The sequence below is a fragment of the Choloepus didactylus genome, chromosome 10, assembly GCF_015220235.1.
Source record: "Choloepus didactylus isolate mChoDid1 chromosome 10, mChoDid1.pri, whole genome shotgun sequence".
Classification (NCBI taxonomy): domain Eukaryota; kingdom Metazoa; phylum Chordata; class Mammalia; order Pilosa; family Megalonychidae; genus Choloepus; species Choloepus didactylus.
The window spans coordinates 91,364,211-91,385,125 of record NC_051316.1 but is presented as its reverse complement, the minus strand read 5'-3'; the positions used below and the strand labels follow the sequence as shown (position 1 = coordinate 91,385,125).

Genomic DNA, 20,915 nt, shown 5'->3' with positions numbered 1-20,915 from the left:
TACTCATCCAAGCCCGAGGCTGCCTCTACCATCTACTTGCTGACCACTCCACTCTCCTGAACTTCAGATCCATGTACTTACCTGCCCACCATCATCTCAGCCTTGAAACTGCACTGCCGTCCACCCAGGCCAACACCAAGACTAAGGCATAGGCCTAAGCCTCCCTCTTCCTCAGCCCACGTGGAGTGAGTGACCGCATACTGTAATTCTCACTTTGTATCTCTCACATCTCTTTATCCCAGTTTTCCTGCTCTTCTTGTGGCTGGACTTACTCAGGATCTCTTGCTGCTGTCCTCTCCTGATCTTACTCCTTCCTTTTCATTCTCCACAGCTACCAGAACCACTTGTGGAGTGTTTTGTTTGTTTGTTTGTTTGTTTTAGTATCAACTCTTTGGTCCCTCCCCTGGAGATTCAGATTCCAAATGCCAGAGGCTCAAATATCTATATGCTTGTTTATTTTAAACTTTTTATTTGGAATATCTTCAAACTTTAAGGACAGTTACAAATAAAATACAAACCCTATATAGAGAACTCCAATATACTCCTAACCCCCTGTGCCAGTTTGAATGTATTGTGTCCCCCAAACTCCATTATCTTTGATGTAATCTTGTGTGGGCAGACGTTATCAGTTTTGATTAGATTTCTTTGAGTGTTTCTTTGGAGATGTGCCCCACCCAGCTGTGGGTGATGACTCTGATTGGATATTTCCATGGAGGCATGGCCCCACCCATTTAGGGTGGGCCTTGATCAGTGGAGCCATATAAATGAGCTGACGGGCAGAGGGAACTCAGTGCAGCTGTGAGTTACATTTTGAAGAGGAGCTACAGCCAGGAGGGACACTTCGAAGAAAGCACAGGAGCTGCAGATGAGAGACAGTCTGAAGACGGCTGTTGAAAACAGACTCTTGCTCCAGAGAAGCTAAGAGAGGACAGATATCCCAAGTGCAACTAAGAGTGACATTTTTGAGGAACTGCAGCCTAGAGAGGAACGTCCTGGGAGAAAGCCATTTTGAAACCAGAACTTTGGAGCAGACACCAGCCACGTACCTTCCCAGCTAACAGAGGTTTTCCGGACACCATTGGCCATCCTCCAGTGAAGGTAGCCGATTGCTGATATGTTACCTTGGACGCTTTGTGGCCTTAAGACTGTAACCGTGTAACCAAATAAACCCCCTTTTATAAAAGCCAATCTGTCTCTGGTGTTTTGCATTCCGGCAGCATTAGCAAACTAGAACACCCCAAATACCCAGATCCACCAATATTAACATTTTGCCACATCATTCTATCCATCTAGCTAGCCATCTACCTGTCTGTCTGTCTCTCCATTTATCAGTCCATTCTCTGAAGACATGAGTGCAGGTTATATCATCCTCCTTGAACACTTAATACTGCATGTACATTTCCTACGAACAAGGGTATTCATTTATGTAACCACTTTAAGTGCAGTTATCAAGTTCAAGAAATTTGACATTAATATAAACTTATAGTCTATGTTCCAATTTATTTCATGTCAATAATTGCCTTTTTAGAATTTATTTTTAATTGCAGTAAAATATACATAACAAAAAATCATTTTAACAATTTTAAATGAACAATTCTTTGACATGGAATACATTGACAATACTGTGCAACTTTCACCACAATCTATTTCCAGACTATTTTTATCATCCCAAACCAAAACTCATACTCATTTGGTAATAACTCCCCATGCCTCCCTCCCCTCGCCCCTAGTAACCACTATTCTGCTTTTTGTCTCTATGAATTTGCTTATTCTAAGTATTCCATATAAGAGAAATCATACAATATTTGTCCTTTTGTGTCTGGCTTATTGCACTCAACATGATGTCTTCAAGGTTTGTTCATGTAGTAGCATATTTCTTTTTATGCTGAAGAGTACTCTGTTGTGTGTATATACCACATTTTGTTTCTCCATTCTTCTGTTGATGGACACTTTGTTGCTTCCACCTTTTGATGATTGTGAATAATGCTGCAATGAAAATTGGTGTACAAATATCTGTCCCAGTGCCTGCTTTCATTTCTTTGGAGTATTTACTTTCTTAGGAAATTAAGTATTTCATTTCTTAGGAGTGGAATTGTTGGATCATTTGGTAATTCTGGGTTGAACTTTCTGGTGAACTGCCAAACTGTTTTCCAAAGTGACCGCACCATGTTACTTTCCCACCAACAATGTATGAGGGTTCCTACTTCTCTGCATCCTTGCCAACACTTAGTATTTTTAGTTTTTTAAATAATAACCATCCTAGTGAGTATGAAGTGGAATCTCATTGTGGTTTTAATTTGCATTTTGCTAATGCCTAATGATGCTGAGCATCTTTTCATATACTTATTGACCATTTGAATATCTTCTTTGGAGAAATGTGTGTTCCAATCCTTGGCCTGTTTTTTAATTGGGTTGTTTGTATTTTGGTTGTTGAGTTGTAGGAATTCTTTATGTATTCTGGATATTAAATCCTTATTGGATATGTGGTTTCCAAATATTTTCTCCCATTCTGTAGGTTGTCTTTTCACTTTCTTGATAATGTCCTTTGATGCAGTAGAGTTTTTAATTATGATGAAGTTCATTTTATCTGTTTTTCTTCTGTTGCTTGTGCTTTGGTGTAAAATCTGAAAGTTCACAAGGTCCTGAAGATATTTCCGTGTCTTCTTGTAATAAATTTATAGTATTAGCTCTTATGTGAGGTCACTGATCCATTTTTAATTAATTTTTTTATATTGTGAGAGGTAGGGGTCCACATACATTCTTTTGCACGTAGATTTCCGGTTGTCTCAGCACTATTTGTTGAAGAGACTGTTATCTCCCCATAGAAAGGAATTGGCACCCTTGTCAAAAATCAGCTGGCTGTAGATGTGTGCATTTATCTCTGGACTCTCAATTTTATTCCATTGGTCATTATGTCTGTCCTTATGCCAGTACCACACTGTTTCAATTATGGTAGCTTTGAAGTAAGTTTCGAAGTCAGGACATGTGAGTCCTTCGACTTTGTTCTTCCTCTTTAAAATTGTTTTGGCTATTCAGAGCCCTTTGCAATTCCATATGAAGTTGAGGGTCGTCCTTTCTATTTCTTCAAAAAAGGCTGCTGGAATTTTGATAGGGATTGCATCATATGTGTAGTTTGAGTTAGACAGAATTGACATCTTAACAATAGTAAATCTTCCAGTCCATAAAATGGGATGTCTTTCTATTAATTCAGTTCTTTAATTTCTTTCAGCATTATTTTGTAGTTTTCAGTGTACAAGTCTTTCATCTCCTTGGTTAAATTTGTTCCTAGGTATTTTCATTCTTTTAGATGTTATTGTAAGTGGAATTTTTTTCTTGGTTTCCTTTTCAGATTGTTCATTATCGTATATAGAAACCCAGCTAACTTCTGCATGTTTATCTTGTATCCTGCGACTTTGCGGAATTCATTTATTAGTTCTGGTAGTTTTCTTGTGGATTTTGGGGGATTTTCTAAATATAGGATCAGGTCATCTGTGAATAAGGATAATATGACTTCTTTCTTTCCAATTTGGATGCCTTTTATTTATTTCTCTTGCCTGATCGCTCTGCTAGAACTTCCAGGGCAATGTTGAAAAACAGTGATGACAGTGGGCATCCTTTTCTTGTTTCTGATCTTAGGGGGAAAGCATTCAGTCTTTCACCTTATGAGTGGGGTTTTCATAAATGCCCTTTGTCATGTTGAGAAAATTCCCTTTTATTCCTAGTTTTCTGACTGTTTTTATCATGAAGTGATGTTGGATTTTGTGATGTGCTTTTACTGCAGCAATTGAGATAATTGTGTGTTTTTGTTCCTTCATTTTATTAATGTGGTGTATTACATTGATTTTTCTATGTTGAACCATCCTTGCAGTCGTGGAATAAATCTCACTTGTTCATGGTATACAATCCTTTTAATGTACTATTGGATCAAGTTTGACATTATTTGTTGAGGATTTTTGCATCTATATTCATAAGAGATATTTGTTTTTAATTAGCTTCTCTTATGCTGTCTTTGTCTGACTTTGGTATCAGGGTAATGTTGACCTCAGAATGAATTAGGAAATATTCCCTCCTCTTCTGTTTTTTGAAAGAGTTTGGGAGGGATGGGTATTAAATCTTTTTTAAATGTTTGATAGAATTCAGCAGTGAAACCATTGGATCCTGTCCTTTTTTTCATTGGGAGGTTTTAAAATGATGATTGAGTCAATCTCTTATGAGTCTGTGGAGATTTTCTATCTCTTCTTGGGTCAGATTTGGTATTTATGTTTCAAGGAATTTGTCCATTTCATCCAAGTTTTCTCATTTGTTGGCATATAAATATAATTGTTCATAGTATTCCCTTTTTTTATTTCTGTTTAATCAATGGTAGTGTTTCCTGATTTTAGTTATTTGTGTCCTATCTGGTGTTTTGTCAGTCTGGCTAAAGGTTTGTCAATTTGAATGGTCTTAAAAACAAACAAATAAACAAAAACAAAACAAAAAAAAGACTGCTTTTGGTTTTGTCGATTCTCTCTTGATTTTCTCTCCTCTATTTCATTTATCTCTGCTCTGATCTTCAGAATGTCCTTCTTTCTGCCAACTCTGGGTTAGTTTTCTCTTCTTGTTCTAGTTTCTTTAGGTCTGAAGTTGATTTATTGATTTGTGATATTTCTTCTTTTTTAATTTAGGCATTTAGAGCTACACATTTCCCTTTGAGTACTGCCTTCACTGCCTCCCTTGAGTTTTGGTGTCTTATGTTTTTGTTTCATCACCTCAAGGTATTTCCTAATTTCCTTTGTTATTTTTCTCTGATCTGTTGGTTGTTTAATAGTGCACTGTTTAATTTCCACATTTTTTTTATTTTCCAGTTTTCTTTCTATTATTGATTTCTATCTTTATTCCATTGTAGTCCAAGAAGGTACTTTGTATGATTTCAGTATTTTCAAATTTATTAAGGTTTGATTTGGGACCTAACATTTGGTCTACCCTGGAAAATATTCCATGTGCAATTGAGAATAAAGTGTATTCTGCTGTTGTTGGGTGGAGTGTTTTATATATGTACCTTGGGTCTAGTTGGTTAATAGTTTTGTTCAAGTCCTTTATTTCCTTTTTGTTCTTCTTTTCAGATGGTCTATGAGTTACTGAAAGTGGTGCATTGAAGTCTCTATTATTGCATTGGAGTCTCTATTATATACCTATCTGTTTTTCCCTTCAGTTCTGTCAATTTTTGCCTCATATAGTTTGGGGCTCTGTTGTGAGGCATTTATATATTTATAATTATTATATCTTCTTGCTGAATGAGCCTTTATCAATATATAATTTCCTTCTTTGTCTCCTGTAATCTTTTTTGACTTACAGTCTATTTCGTCTGACAATAATATAGCCACTCCAACAATTTTTGATTACTGTTTGTGTGGAATATCTTTTACCACCCTTTTACTTAGGACCTCTGTGTCACTTTGTACCTAAAGTAAGTTTCTTGCAGACTACATTTAGATGGTTCATCTTTCTCATCCAGTCTGCCAATCTCTGCCTTTTAATAGGGGAGTTTAAACCATTAACATTTAAAGTAATGACTGAGAAGGAGGGATTTACTTCTGCCATTTAACTATTTGTTTTCATATGTTTTGTATGTTTTTGTTCTTCACTTACTCCAATATTGCCCCCTTTTTTAAAAATTTAGTTGCTTTTTTGTAGTGAACCAACCATTTTGATTCCCTTCTTCTTTCCTTTTCTCTATATTTTTTAGTTATTTTCTTAGTGGTTGTCTTTGTAATTACGATTAACATCTTAAAACTAATAACCTAGTTCAACTAGTAGCAACCTAGTTTCAGTAGTAAACAAACTCTCTACCCTTATATACCTCTGTCCCTTCCACTTTATGTTGTTAATCTCTCAGATTACATCTTTATACATTATATGCCCATTAACATAAATTGAAAGTTTTTTAACACATTTGCCTGTTAAGTCATATGGGGTTAAAAAGCAGTTACAACCAAAAGTACAATAGTATAGGATTTTATATTTTCCCATATAGTTATTTTTACTAGTATTTTTTTATTTCTTCTTATGGCTTTGAGTTACTGTCAACTGTTCTTTTATTACAGCCTGAAGCATTTCTTGTAGAGCAGGTCTTCTGGTAATGAACTCTTTCAGCTTTTGTTTATCTGTAAATGTCCTAATTTCTCCTTCATGTTTGACAGATAATTTTTCTGGATACAGAATTCTTGATTTACAGTTTTTTTCTTTAAGAACTTTAAATATGCTGCTCCACTGTCTGCTGGTCCCTGACTGCTCTGAAGAACTTTCTTTTTCTTCTCTCTTTTTTTTTTCTCCTCTGTGTTTTTGCATGTTTTATTTCTTCTTTCAGAAACTTCTCTGCCCTCCTCCCACCCCTCCGTCTTGCTTACCAGCCTCCCCCCTCCTCTTTTAATTCAGGCTTCAAAGCTTGTCCCCCAGTTTTGCCAACGGAAGTGATTCTTCTCATCTTGAGCAATTGTTAAACTCTTGGTTCCTAGCACTGCTATCTATATTTTAAATGGTTTTACATTGTGGTCAGTAAGATTGTCTCCTTTGCCTTGATTCCTCTGGAGACAATTCCTTTTTTTAACTTCTTTGTCCCTAGCACCAGGTCTGACATGAAAGATTGCAAGTTGTTTTCTCAATTGGGCCACCATCTGGAAAGAAATATTTTTTAGAGAAAGAAAGGTAGCATGTTTTTTCCAGATGTACTTTCAGCACCATATTATGTCACAATGAATGTGCATTGCCTCTCAGTGTCAACATGTGTTGAATTCCTTGTCCGGCTTGCTTTTCTAACAGGGTGCTATAATAACCAAGTTATTATAATAACAAGGTTCCATTATTTTTGTAAGTCTTTAAGTTACATTTCTTTTCTGATCTAAACAAGTATGGAGAAATGCAGGGCAACTTTCCTGGAGTTAGAAAGGCTTATCTTAGTCAAACAGATACACCAACTCCCTGTGTCCTAGTCTGGAGAAGGTCTCTTTAAGAACAGCACTGTGTGCCTCCCATTCCTCCTGGGAAAAAGTGTGATCTCTTTTTAATGGGATCAGGCCTGAAATGTGAACTAGCCAAAAGGAAGTGACACTGAGTTATATTGGTGGAGGTGTTTTCTTTTGTTGCTGTTAACAGCAGCAGGAGAAATCTCTCAGTTCACATGAGAACCATGTTCTGGTAATATGCCTAGTTCTCACTTTTCCGGAAATACAAGTAACCTATGATTCTGAAGGACTCTTGTTTGAGAAAAGTGCCGACTCACTGGGGGAGACCAGATGGCTTTGAGGCTTGGGTATAGCAGCAACATGGTGGTAGGAATGAAGGGAGAAAAAAAGGACAAGGGGATTTTTCTTTCCTTACCCCATGAAAACATTTATTTACCATTAGGTCCAGCTGTACAAACTCTACGTGTCAAATATAGGGCCACCACATTATCATTTGTAGATGAAAGGATTTTGTCATCAGGAAAAGGATAGGTTAGGGTCCTTAGAGAGACTATATTAAGTTGATTGACTGAATTTATTTTACTGAGTAGGAAATTCCTGTGGTCCATGGTGGGGGAAATAAATGCCTCATTATTTCGTAGAGTACTTAAGGGAAATGCTGGGCTAGGTGGGTTTTTTTGTTTTTTGTTTTTTTGTTTTTTTAATGCAATTTTACTGAGATATATTCACATACTATACAATCATCCAAAGTGTACAGTTCACAGTATTATCATATAGTTGTGCAATCATCACCACAATTAATTTTTGAACATTTTCATTACTCCAAAAAATAAAAATAAGAATAAAATTAAAAATAAAAGCAAAAAAAGACTACCTAGAATATCCCGTATTTTTTCTGTCTCCCTATCATTGAGATATATTCACATACCCTACAAATCATCCACAGTTGTTCCGGTTTGCTAATGCTGCCATTACGCAGAATACCAGAAATGGATTAGCTTTTATAAAGGAGATTTATTAAGTTACAAATTTACAGTTCTAAGGCCATAAAAGTGTCCAAACTAAGGCATCAACAAGATGATACCTTCACTGAAGAATGGCTGATGGCATCCAGAGCACATCTGTCAGCTGGGAAGGCATGTGGCTAGCATCTGCTGCTTCTTTGCTCCTGGGTTGCATTTCAAAAATGGCATTCTCCAAAATGTCTTTGGCTATTTCTTAGATTAACATCTCCAAATGTCCTTCTGTCTTTGTCTTCAAGGATCTCTAAGCATCAGCAAGCATCTCTTGGGGTGTTTTGTCCTCTCTGAGCTTCTCTGGAGCAAACTCTAGGCTAGCATCTCAAAAAAAGCATCAGCAGTGTCTGGGTCTGCTCCTTTTAAAGGACCAGTAAACTAATAGACACCCATGCTGAATGGGCGGGGCCACACCTCCATGGAAATAATCTAATCAAATGGATCACCTACAGTTGGGTGAATCACATCTCCATGGAAATAACCTAATCTGGATTAAAACATTAAAACATGGCTGGATTAAAATATGGCTGGATTAAAACATTAAGGCTGGATTAAAACATGGCTTTTGGGGGGACATAATATATTCAAACCAGCACAACAGTGTACAATTGTCACTGTTATTTGAGGGCTGTAATGTCACTGTTGGGGTCACCGGAACAACTGTGGATGTTGTAGGGTACGTGAATATATCTCAATGATAGGGAGGTAGGAAAAATATGGGATATTCTAGTTGTACATTCATCAGCTAGGTGGTTTTTTACACTCTAGTTAATATCTCTGCTTGGTTTTTCCTGCCATTAAGCCACCCAGTTCCTTCACAGATTCTCACAATCCTTAAAATCTGTCCAGCTCACCTTTTGTGAATTAAGAGGTAGTCTTCTCATAGATCCCTCCTTCTCAAGGGATATTGTGATTTTCTTTTATGGAAAGGGTCACCTTGCTTAACTTGTGACACTGTTTGAGGCCAGTAATCTTCTGTTTTTAATTTACTCATTTAATGAATGTCTCTGTGGCACCTCCGTAGTGCCAGGCTCCAAAATAAAGAGAATAGGTCTCTGGAGTTCACAGAGTGGAGGTGGAATTCACATGCTGACTGGCAGCTGCTTGGCCTGACCCCTGGCCTGCAGGTACTAGGGCCTGCTTTTGCAGAAAACACCTAATTCTCTGTCTGTAATGGTCAAAGAATCTTTGGGCCCAGTAGGTTCCTCCAAAGTCATGTGGATCTGTCGCATTACTTATAAGTGATCCACTGTAGCTAGTTATTATAAATGTCTGTACAGCTGATTAGCTTTCTTTTCTGAATGCTAATTATGATACAGATATCTCAAATTTTAGCTGTGTTATGTATGCAACCTAAAAATTTTGGGGGCCATGAAAAAAGGGAGAGAAAGATTAATGATGATTGTAATAATCATAGCTGATATTTATTGACTAGGTATATTGGAGCATCTAATTTTCCCCTCATGACAGTTCTGGGAAGTGGGTTTTACTTATTATACTATAAGATTGTAAGATTGTCTTGATTTTTTTTTTTCTTTCCTTTTTTCCTTTTCAGAGTGACAACATCAGGTGTGATGGAGAATATGAAGAAAGTCAAGAAGGTGACCAATGGCTCCCTGGAGCCCCAGGGCGATTGGGAAGGCACTGCGTGATGGAGCCAACTTTGAAGATGGCACTGTCAAAGAAAACTTTTAATTTATTAATAGTCCCATTGGTGAGCAAAAGCAGTTGGCACCTCCTGACAGTGACACCACAGAGCGCGTGACTGGGAGCAAAGTGCCATGGAAACCTAATTTTTTCCTTTCTTTTATGAAAACTGGATCTGTGGCTGGTTATAGGCAGCTAGAATTCTCTTTCACATGGGAATGGTGGAGAGGGAGTGTAGAGAAGAGGAGGATAAAAGGAAGAATTTGTTTTTAATTTTTAATATATATTTCTTTTTATTGGGAGCTCTTAAGGTATATGCACTTGTGACTGTGTTGCAGCATAGAAACAAATGTTGGTGATTTCAGGGGATGGGGAAAGGAAGGCAGGAGGTGTGTGTATTATGCCAATCACAGTTGAGGAACAGGACTTTGGGAAATGAGCAAACGTTGAGTGAAGATACAAGGACTTACAAAGACATGAAAGAGGGAGAGTATTATTGCATCTTTCAAGGACAAAAATAAATGAAATTAGATTGAGAAAGCAAAATAGGAATCACCTTGGTCAAAATCCAATTTGGTCTGAAGAGCCTGCCCCCAAGATTTCTAGCCCTGGATGTTGCCCCAGACCTTTATTCTGGATTCTGAAAGTGACCAGGAACCTACAGCTTTAGAGGCCCAGTGTTCTTTTCAGAAAGAGCTCTGTCATTTGAGGGCTGTAATGTCACTGTTGGGGTCACAGACCTAGGACAGAGCCTGCTTGGCGGAAAATGGCTTTTTGATTGAAATATATTCTGAATTGCCTGATGGATAGAAAGAATATATTTTTAAGCTCAGAAAAACATTCTCCTGTAGGATTTCCCCAAACATCTGACCTCCCTGGCTGCCCAGAGCAGCACCAGCTCTTGTTTCACTCTTTTCTTATGGCTTGTATGTGTTTTTGTGTGTGTGTGTGTGGTCAGAATATGGAAAAAAAATGGGAAGGAATTTTTTCTAAGGAGCAGCTGGTGAAGAAAGGTAATGTTTAAGCAAATACTTAAGTATAAGCAAATCATCATCATTAAAAAAGCTTTTCCTATAGACTAAATAAGATTTCTAATAGAGGAATTAAAGAGATCTGATCCCTGTATTCTAAGAATATGTATTTGAAGAAAATGAGTGCATTAAACAGTTTTACTTTCAGGGATTCGGGGATAGTGAAATCTGTCACTGAAACTCAGTGAGGTTCCCTTCCAATCTTTCAGAGCGTGGGGATGAACATGGGTAGCTGCATAAAATGAACAGTATTGCAACTTGTAGATAGTCATTTGAATAATGGGACAAGCTCAGAAGAGCTATCTGTTTTGAGTAAGGCCCTACAAGTACTTGGTGATAATTTCTCATTGTGTTTTTGGTAGCTCAGGACTGAGTCAGGAGACTGAAATATGGCCCCATCAGGAAAGTTGTTTAAATGCTTGGGTGCCATCTGGATAGGGTCGCTTCTAGTGCCCAGGTGTGTCAGAAGCTAGAGCCCATCCCTGCCTGGGCTCATCAGTAAGTTGCATCTGTAAGAGACAAGGGCCTCCTTGGGAGTGGACAGTGACAGTCTCTGGATGTTGTTCTCTTACCTCAAGCTTGGAAGTGTCAGTCAGAAACAATGGGATTTGTAGGAGGTGATCACTGTCCTAGGTTTGGGAACCTGTAAAGTCTCTACTCAGAAAACAGTTGTTTTCCCTTTCCTGATCATTTTCACTTCCTAAATGACCAATGAGGAAGCAAGCATTCTTTTACACACTTTTATCAGCTATTTGTGCTCTGCACAGTCCAACCTTCACAAAGTCTCAGTTCTGACTAAGCACAGAATCAAAGCAAGCATCTTCCACCTCTGGACACATGGTTTAGGGAAGCATTCGTTTATCTGTCCATCTGCAGGAGAAAGGTAAATATGCCCTGAGTATTAATTTAAGGAATTTTTTTAACATTAACTTGTAGCTATGTGACAGGAAAAGGAAGTTGGAGGGAGAATGGGAATATTTTTAACATTTCGTTTCCTGTGCATAAACATGATACCAGTGCTACAGAAATGTGTCCTGTGCTGTGGCCACCAAAAACCCTTTTAGGTACTTCTGCAGAGGGATGCATTTGCTGTTCTCTTGCAAGCAGATGTTGTTGACTAAGCGATAGATTTCTTGGCAAGAACAAAAGGGTCTCCATGGAGGGTCTTCTTTTCATGTGCTTGGATTTTAAAATAAAGAAGTAAGTGAGTGAAGGAGTGAGAGGGAGAACGAAAACGTGTGTGGACAAGCACTGTTATCTTAGTCTGACTGAGTCAGCCTGACTGATTCATCCCAGGAGCCTGGCTGCTGCTGCCACCCCTGCCTCCTCTACTGGCAGATACCGAGCCTCAGCGACTATATTAGCATGCAAACCTGAGTCTTGGGCCTCTCTGTGGGGCAGAGCATTCTTTAAATCCCATGCATACCTCTAGGCTCACTCATAGAATTGCTGGGTTGCTGCAATTTTATAAACCTGACCCTTCTGGAGTAGGTGAGATACAGTAGCATTTTAGAAATAAAGGCCAGCACAGCCTTCCTAACAAGCAGATCGTTTGCCTATATCTTGAAGTAAATGGTAGAAGGTTTGAGGTTAAGCCAATAATTAAGAAAACTCAAAAACCTAGTCCAAGATTGAGAAAATAGGTGGGAGTTCAAGTTTGAAAAAAAGAACTATACTTTCCATCAGTTCTGTAAATTTTTCTTCTCTTTTTCCATCACTTAATAGCTGTGACCCAGTGTTCAGCTCTGCTCTTGAGTAGATGACTGATAGGGGTCCAGAGCCAAGTAGTTTTTCCAGCTAACAAGCCCTTTTCCTGCAGCCTATTTTAGCAGCCCACTTGGGTTCATTATTGTAATACAGTGTTTGAATGGTGAAGCCCTTTCAGTATATCAGGGATTGGGGGGGGGTGCTGATTGGGTGCACATTGCAGAGAGATTGATGGTATTTATAGCTTACTTTGTTCTCCTACTCACTGTTTCTACCTACACAAAATATCCATGTTTCCTTTGAGAAATCTGTTGTGGATGGGAAGTGCTGCTGACCGTGAAATTTTAGGAAGTAAAGGGTCTTGTTTTCTTTTAGTAAAGTTTGTGTTTTACTAGAAGATTATTTCTTGGACAAGTGTTATTTTAATCCTTCCTCTTAACAGTGACCAAGGACTCAATCAGCTTGTTTCTGGGTCCCACAATGCTTTAAAATTTTAGTAGCAATGTATTTTATACTGCTGAGTATGACTCTGGTGAATTGGCAGTTCATTCTCCTGTATGGAAAAGCTTGCTCCAGTTTTAAGATGGTTCCTCAGACTATGGCCTGAGTCAGTTCAGTTTTCTTTCAAGAAACCACTTTACAGTAAAATTTCCAGGGTTTTTTTTCCCCCTGGACATGCCCAGCCAGCCACAAGGCTTCAGCACAGTGCCTAATCTTAAGTCCATTTCATGCAATTGTTATGGTGAGATTTCCATTCCTGCATTATGGTCTCATCAAGATCTTTTCTCTTTTGTTCCCACCCTGCTGTCCCTCCTTCCCCCCCCCCCCACTTCCTCCAGCCCTCCTCTACCCCACTTTTGCCCATGCCTGTTGATTGCTCAGTTCCATAGAGGCTCAGTCTGGGAATGAGGGCTAAAGGCTTTGGTGTACTGCAGCATTTTCTCCCAGCAGCTATGTGAAGGATATATTTTCTAAACTAGGGGAATTTTATAAAGACAGGATATACTAATGCTATTTTTATTGCTTTGGGCTATGTATGATGTTCGTCCCCAACACTAAAAAGTATGTCTTGTTTTAGTATTTAGAAGCAGGTACTACGGGAAACCAGTCCTTACAGACCAAGGAAGAGTGTAAAAGATGGCCACTCTTCCACTCCTGTTTCTACACTCCATGCCTCACTCCTTTGCTTTTCTCTGACCTTGCCCTGCTTTTAACAGATTCAGAATATGACGAATCCAGGATGCCAATGGCCTCCTGCTCTCCCCGTCCCTGCTAGGATTCAGTAAGTTAATGGCTTCCCACTAGAGAAGTTAAGACTTTGATTTGATACCTCTTGGTATACCAAAAAGATATTCATCTGGAATATGCCAAATGTTCTAAAAGATCACTTTAATCCAATTTTTCTTATGGTGTTTTTGGTATGGAGTGTTTAAAAGTCATCCACTTGAGTTGATGCTAATACTTGTCATCACCCGGAATGTAGTTATTGATCGGCAGGCAAGCTGAACATTCTCCAAATTCCCCAGCGGCCTCTTGTATTCTGATGATACATCTGTGCCCTCTCTTCATGGTTTATGCTTGAAAAAATAGGTAATGATTTTAGATGTCTCATCCTAGGCCATGGGGCAGGCATATCCCCTGAGATGCTGAGGGAAGAAAGCACACTGAGGGAGTAGGGCAAGTAGATGGGGCAGCAAGGGTTTGTTTGAGTTGCATCAGGAACCTGTTCAAATTCTGATGGCAGGAAGTTTGCAGACAGGCCATTTGGGAGGAAGATTTCTAGATTAAGCTAGCAAAGTTCAAAATGAAACAAAAAAGCAAACTCATCCCCAGGACAGTGAGTTTATTTTGAGGCAAGGTTTGAGGTTTTGTAGTGGGTAGCCAAATCACACAGGAGGGCTGGATGAGTTGGACTTGTTAGCATTTAAGATACTGTTACAGAAGGATCCAAAAATCCTGGACACACAAGGGAGTTTCTTGACTCCTTAAGCAACTTTTACAGATTGCAAACTGGATTTGCCTAGACCTGTGACCACAAATCAGACATAATTAATCCATGAATAAGTTGGGTAGGGCTTGCAGGTCTGTAAATATTTTGCTTTATAGGTTAAGATTGGGATGCAGAAGGATTTGTCATTTTTTTTTCACACTAATCATTGAAGAGTACATAAACATAATGGGGGTCGGGGTTTAGATCAGGATGATGTATGGGATGGTTTCTCTTGCTTTGATGCAAATGTGCAAAATAAAGATTCTATGACAGAAATGTATGTTTGTAATCCTAGGGAGTCACTGACTCCTTGGTGCTTTCTCTCCTCTCCCTCCCTCTTATAATTTTTTCTTTGTGATTTTTGTTCATTAAATTAGTTAACTGCCTCCCACCTGCTCCCACTGACAATAGTGACACCTACTAGGTATCTTAGCAGATCTGTGGCAGCCGCTATTGAAGCTCAAACTTGACTTCAACTCCAGAAGCTATATTTTGGAACAGACTAAAAATAAATTGTAGTTTACTGATGTCCTGCCTACATGGCTGGGAGATGGAGGTGTAAAGGTTGTTTTCTGTATCAAGACCCGGGGGAGATGACAGTGGAAATTTGGGGCAAAGCCTCAGATGACAACAGGCTTGAATGCATCTCCTCCTGACCTCTGTTATCAAACAGGCTGTTAACCTCTGTGGTGTAAGTTATTCCATATTGGAATATTAGAAATACAGGATATTAGGCTCAGAGCATTTTTAGAAGTCATCCAATCTCAAAACCCTTGTTTTACTAGGAACTTTTAACTTTTTATTTTGAAATAATTTCAAACTTATAGAGCAATTGCAGTAATAATACAAACCCTATATAGAGAATTCTAACATACCCCCACCCTAGATACCTTGATCCATCAATTTTCATTTGAGAGCAGGTTACACACATACTTCTTGAACACATAATACTTCCATGTACGCTTCCTATGACCAAGGATATTCACTTATATAATCACCTTAAGTGTAGTTATCAAGTTCAGAAAATTTAGCATTGATAAAAAACTTGCATCCTATAATCCAGTCTTTTCTTCTGTCCCAATAATGTCCTTTTGAGCCTCTTCTCCTCCATTCTTGGATCCCTTCTAATATCATGTACTGCATTTAATTATTTTCTCTTTACTTTCTCTCTTTAAATTGTGGAAACATAAATCTTCGCATTCTCACCACCATCTATTACTAGAACTTTCCCTTCACCCCCAACAGAAACCCTACCTCATTTTTCATTAATTCTTCCCCATGCCTGGTAATCTGTAGTCTACTTTCTGTCTCTATGAATTTCCATATTCTCTGATATTTTCTTTGTGGTTACCATGGGGCTTAAATTTAATATCCTGCATCTATGACAATCTCATTTGTTTTGAGTCCAGACTAACTTTTATAGCATACATAAACTATGTTTCTATACCTCTCTCTTCCCCATCTATATGTAGATCTTGTTACACATTATATATATGTAGATACACACACGCACATTATTATGAGTCCAAAACCATTGCTTTCTCATTACATTTTCTGTTTGCCTTTTAGATCCTGTAGGAAGTAAAAAGTAGAGTTACAAACTAAAAATACAATAATGGTGATATTTATATTTACCCATTTCATTATCTTTACTGGAGATCTTTATTTCTTCATGTGGCTTCAGTCAATTGTCGAGTGTCCTTTCCTTTCAACTTGCAGAACCCTCTTCAGCAATTCTTGTCGGGTCAGTCTAGTGGTGATGAAGTCCTTTAGCTTTTTTGTATCTAAGAATGTCTTAATCTCACCCTCATTTTTGACAGTTTTGCTGGATATAGAATTCTTGGTTGGCAATGTTTTGCTTTTAGCACTTTAAATATGTCTTCCCACTGCCTTCTTGCTGCCGTGGTTTCTGATGGGAAATTGGCACTTAATCTTTTGAGGCTCCCTTGTATGTGACATTGATTCTCCCTTGCAGCTTTGAGAATTCTTTTTGTCGTTGGCATTCAGTAGTTTGATTATAATATGTCACAATATGTGTCTGTTTGGATTTACCCTGTGTGGAGTTCATTGAACATCTTAGATGTGTATATTCATGCCTTGCATTAAATTGGAAGTTTTCAGTCACTATTTCTTTGAATATTCTCTCTGCTTCTTTCTTTCTTCTCCTTCCAGGACTCCCACAATACATATATTGGTACGCTTGATGGTGTCCCACAGGTTCCTCAGACTCTATTTACTTTTCTTCATTCTCTCTTCTTTCTTCTTCTCAGACTAGATTATTTCAATTGTTTATCTTCAAGTTCACTGATTTTTTCTTCTCTTCAAGTTCACTGATTTTTTCTTCTGTCAGTTACAATCTGCAAATGAACATCTCTAGGGTATCTTAAATTTCTGTAACTTGTGGTCTTCAGCTCTGTTTGGTTCCTTTTCTTGCTTTTTCATTTCTGTTGATAATCTCTTTGTGTTCATCTGTCATTTTCCTGATTTCCTTTAGTTCTTTGTCCATGTTTTTCTTCAGCTCTTTGAGCATAATTGGGACAATTTTTATAAGTTTTTGTCTAGCATGTCCCTTATCTGATCCTCCTCACTGATCTTCTCCTTTGACCACTTCCTGTTTCTTTGTATGTTTTGTAATCTTTTCTTGAAACCTGAACATTTTGATATTTTAATGTGTTGTCACTGGAATTTAGACTCTGAGGCATCTATTCCTAATTGTATCCAGCTAGTATTATGACAGAGCTTTCTTTGAATGTCAAAGGCTAACAAAAAAAGGAGAAAAACAAAACACCTTTCCAAGTCTTTGCAGATTGACCTGTGAGAGTGTTTTTCTTCAGAATTTATCCATCCACTGAGTTTAGAGAATAGCTCTAGGCCAAAATTTGGGGCCTCCCTGATCCTTTCTACACATACCTCAACTTGGGTATGTGCAAGCCCTTGGAATGTTTACATAGATACAAATGCCCCCTCTTCTGTAGAAAATAGTTTCTTTATGGTCCTAGACACTGTACTATGTGCCCTACAGCCAGCAATCCCTTGCCCAGGCAGCCACTTGAGTGCTCTCTCATACCGTTCCTGTATGAGAGCTCTGAGCCACCTTCTACATGCAGGGCAAGTTCTGGGACAGAGAGTCCCTCAGGCCACCACAAGACAGACTGGGCCAGATTTACATGCTCCCAGTATATCACTGTGCTCCCCCTGGAACAGAGACCAGGGATCCAAACTGAGAGCACTGCCAGCTCTGTGCTGGGCTGGTAAGGGGTAGAAGAGGGGCCAGCCAGGGTACAGGAGATCCTACCACGTTTAAATGGCCTTTTTAAAAATTTGATACTCACCCTGTTACTACAATCCTTTAACTGTTTTCTGGAGCTTTAAGAAAGATGTCTCTGCCAGTTCTTGCTGGTTGTTCAAAGCTTCTCCGGAAGGATGGAGCCCTGAAGCTTCTTACTCGGCCATCTTCATTGGGACAGGGCCCTGTGATATCTCAAACTCATCTTTTTTAAATGTACAGTTGATAAAAGTTTTGAGAAATGTATAAACAGTCTGAGGTCACCACAACAAACAAGATAGAACCTTTTCATCACCCCATAAAGTTCCTTTGTACTCCTTCTTAGTCAAAACTGCCCTCACCCTCCCGCCTTTTGGAAGCCACACTACAGATCTGATTTCTTCACCATAGATTTATTTTGCCTGTTCTAGAACTTCTTATAAATGGAATTGTACAGTATGTACTCTTTTGTGTCTGATTCTTTCATGTAGCATGTTTTTGCAGTTTATCCATTTAAACCCCTGACTTGGAAACTACAAAAATTGGAGTTTAGAGAGGATTTTGACCACCCCCAGGTCATCCAGCTAATAAGGGTCAGAAGTGAGACGAGAACCTAAGTGTTTTCACACCAATCTTGTTGGGGTAACAGATTAAATCAAGAACTTGGCCCTGTGCCTGGCACAGTAAGGACTGAGAAAGTAGCTCTATTGGTTGTTGTTATTATGTTTATTATAATGTTAGAATTATCCTCGATTTATTACACCATAGAAGTTCAAAATAAAAAGGGGCCTGAGAATCCACATCACTTGACCCGGGTTTTCCAGGTGGGGGCATTGCCTTACCCAAAGCTTTCGTCTGCTGATTCTCCAGAGGCTTGGATTACCAGGGGTGTCTTTGGAACCAAGCTTGAGAAGTAGGGATGGGGAATCTTGAGAATGGGGAGCCCGGGAATCAGGTGGAACTCTCAAGAATGAGAGAAACTTAGAAGCAATTCCAGAATGGTGAAGCTGAGAAAAGATTTGAAAGGGACCTTGGGGATCATCTTATCCAGTGGTTCTCAAACTTGAGTGAGCATCAGAATACCCTCAAGACTCAGAGTTTCTGATATAGTAGGTCTCATGTGGGGCCTGAGAATTTGCATTACTAACAAACTCCCAGGTGATGCTGATATGGCTGATCCAAGGACAAACACTTTTAAGAATCACTGATCTAACCCAGCTCCCCCCTTTCCAGACTTGGATCAGTCATTCAGTTGCCATATGTGAGTGACCACCTTGTACAGAGCTCCTGCTGTACTCGCAGTCAGTAGCAAGGGTGTGTCCTGGCCCCATATCTGCCTCTTGGAGTTGCATTGGTGACTGAATGAGAGGCTGGGCGCTTGGCAAGGGCCTGGAGGAACTGCTCCTCTCTTTGGCCATAATTTTAATGGGCCCCTTGCTATTTCCAGGTCTCATTGGCTTCCCCTCCCTCCCCCACACCCAGTATAGAACTTTCCTAATTAGAAATTCAGTTGTCCATGCTGTCTAAATGTGCTTTAGAAGCAGTGGAGCCTGGCATTTGAGAACATGGGGTTTGAGTTAGAAAGGCCCATGCCTGTGAATGTAACCACAACACTGAACCTTGGTGTCCTTGTTTTTCAGTAGGGTCATATGAAGAGCTGCTTAGCGTAGTTAGTGCTCAGCAAATGAGACCCCTTTAGTCCATGCTGCCCTGCCCCTTTGGACTGCATCCAGCAAAACCACTTCTGAGGGGGGTGGGTAGTTTAGAATGTTCCCTCTGCCTTCTCTTGCTAAACTTTCCTTCACCAGGGTATTGATTGTACAATCACCATCTGTCCTAGTTTGCTAATGCTGCAGAATGCAAAACACCAGAGATGGATTGGCTTTTATAAAATGGGGGTTTATTTCGCTACACAGTTACAGTCTTAAGGCCACAAAGCGTCCAAGGCAACACATCAGCAACCGGGCACCTTCACTGGAGGATGGCCAATGGCATCCGGAAAACCTCTGCTAGCTGGGAAGGCAGCTGGCATCTGCTCCAAAGCTCCGGCCTCAAAACGGCTTTCTCCCAGGACGCTCCTCTCTAGCAAGCTTGCTCCTCTTCAAAACATCACTCCCAGCTGCACTCCCTTCTCTCTTTGAGTCAGCTCATTTATATAGCTCCACCGATCAAGGCCCACCCCGAATGGGTGGGGCCACACCTCCATGGGAACATCTCATCAAAATTATCTCCCATAGCTGGGTGGGGCACATTCCAAGCAAATCCAACCAGCACCAAAACTTCTGCCCCACACAAGACCACAAAGATAATGGCATTTGGGGGACACAATACACTCAAACCGGCACACCATCCAGCCAGTAACTCCAATGTTAGACTGGGGAGACAAACTTGACCTGCTGACCTCAGTGTTGGGTTATTGAGTGCTTACTCTGTGCCAACACTGGACAAGTTCTGGGCATGGTATGTACTCAGTAAACATTTTTTAATCTCCACAAGAGCCCTGTGAGAAAAGGACTGCTACGGATGAGGAACTGCAGCTCAGAGCAATTCAGTAATGGTGTCCAAAAGCCAACTCTGTAATTTACCTTGATGCCAAGGGCAAGAAAATGCTTTCCCTTTGCTTCCTCTAGACTGCCCTGGTGTGCTACAGCATCTCATTTCTTAACATTTTATAGGAATCCTATCATCATTGGTGAAAAAAATGGAAAAACATAATTGTCAACAAATACAGTCTAGTAAGCAAAATCTTTTGAAATTTGGAAGCCATGTGGAAAAATAACAGGTCATGTAATGAGAAGCTGGGGGCCTTCTGGTTTCTCTGTTCCAACGGACAGGGCAAGCTAAGGTACAAGTCAGGAACATACGTCTGACCAAATCTGCCTTGCTGCTTCCTGGTGGAGAGAACAGCTCACCATCTCCCAGGACCCAACACCCAGGTTAAGACCTCCCAGCATCTACTGTGGACTGCTCAATTGTTGCCACTGCTTTTGGGTGCCCTGCCCTTCTACCAGGAATCTGTCAGGTCTACAGATTGACAGCTGTGGCAGTTGGGCTGGGTCAATGGTGTAAGAAAAAAAAAAGTGTTGACTTCCTTCCCACGGTGCCTGTCTGGGCTCTCCTGTGGGAGGACTGGTGGTCACCTGCTATTTCTTACTGTAATGCTGCACACACAGTGGGGCATCTCTGAGAATTCGTCCTGAGCCCCGCAACACCCACTGCCTGAAGAGAAGCTTGCTCAGCAATTTAGGAACTGATTTTGAGGAACCTATTATACCCCTTAAGAGCTGTACCTATACTGCTCTTTCCTATGCAGTTTGC

The 20,915-nt window shown here is 39.7% G+C and overlaps 1 protein-coding gene across 2 annotated transcripts in view; it reads left to right on the top strand.

The window, feature by feature from the left end:
* The window catches only part of GPR107 (G protein-coupled receptor 107), a 105,708-nt gene extending 91,096 nt beyond the window's left edge, over window positions 1-14,612 (top strand). For both annotated transcript variants that reach the window (XM_037851007.1, XM_037851008.1), the window contains one exon: window positions 9,513-14,612. In XM_037851007.1, coding sequence (XP_037706935.1) covers window positions 9,513-9,609 — 97 coding nt within the window. In that variant the 3' untranslated portion in view covers window positions 9,610-14,612. The remainder of the gene's footprint in view (window positions 1-9,512) is intronic.
* The last annotated feature ends 6,303 nt before the right edge of the window (window positions 14,613-20,915 follow it).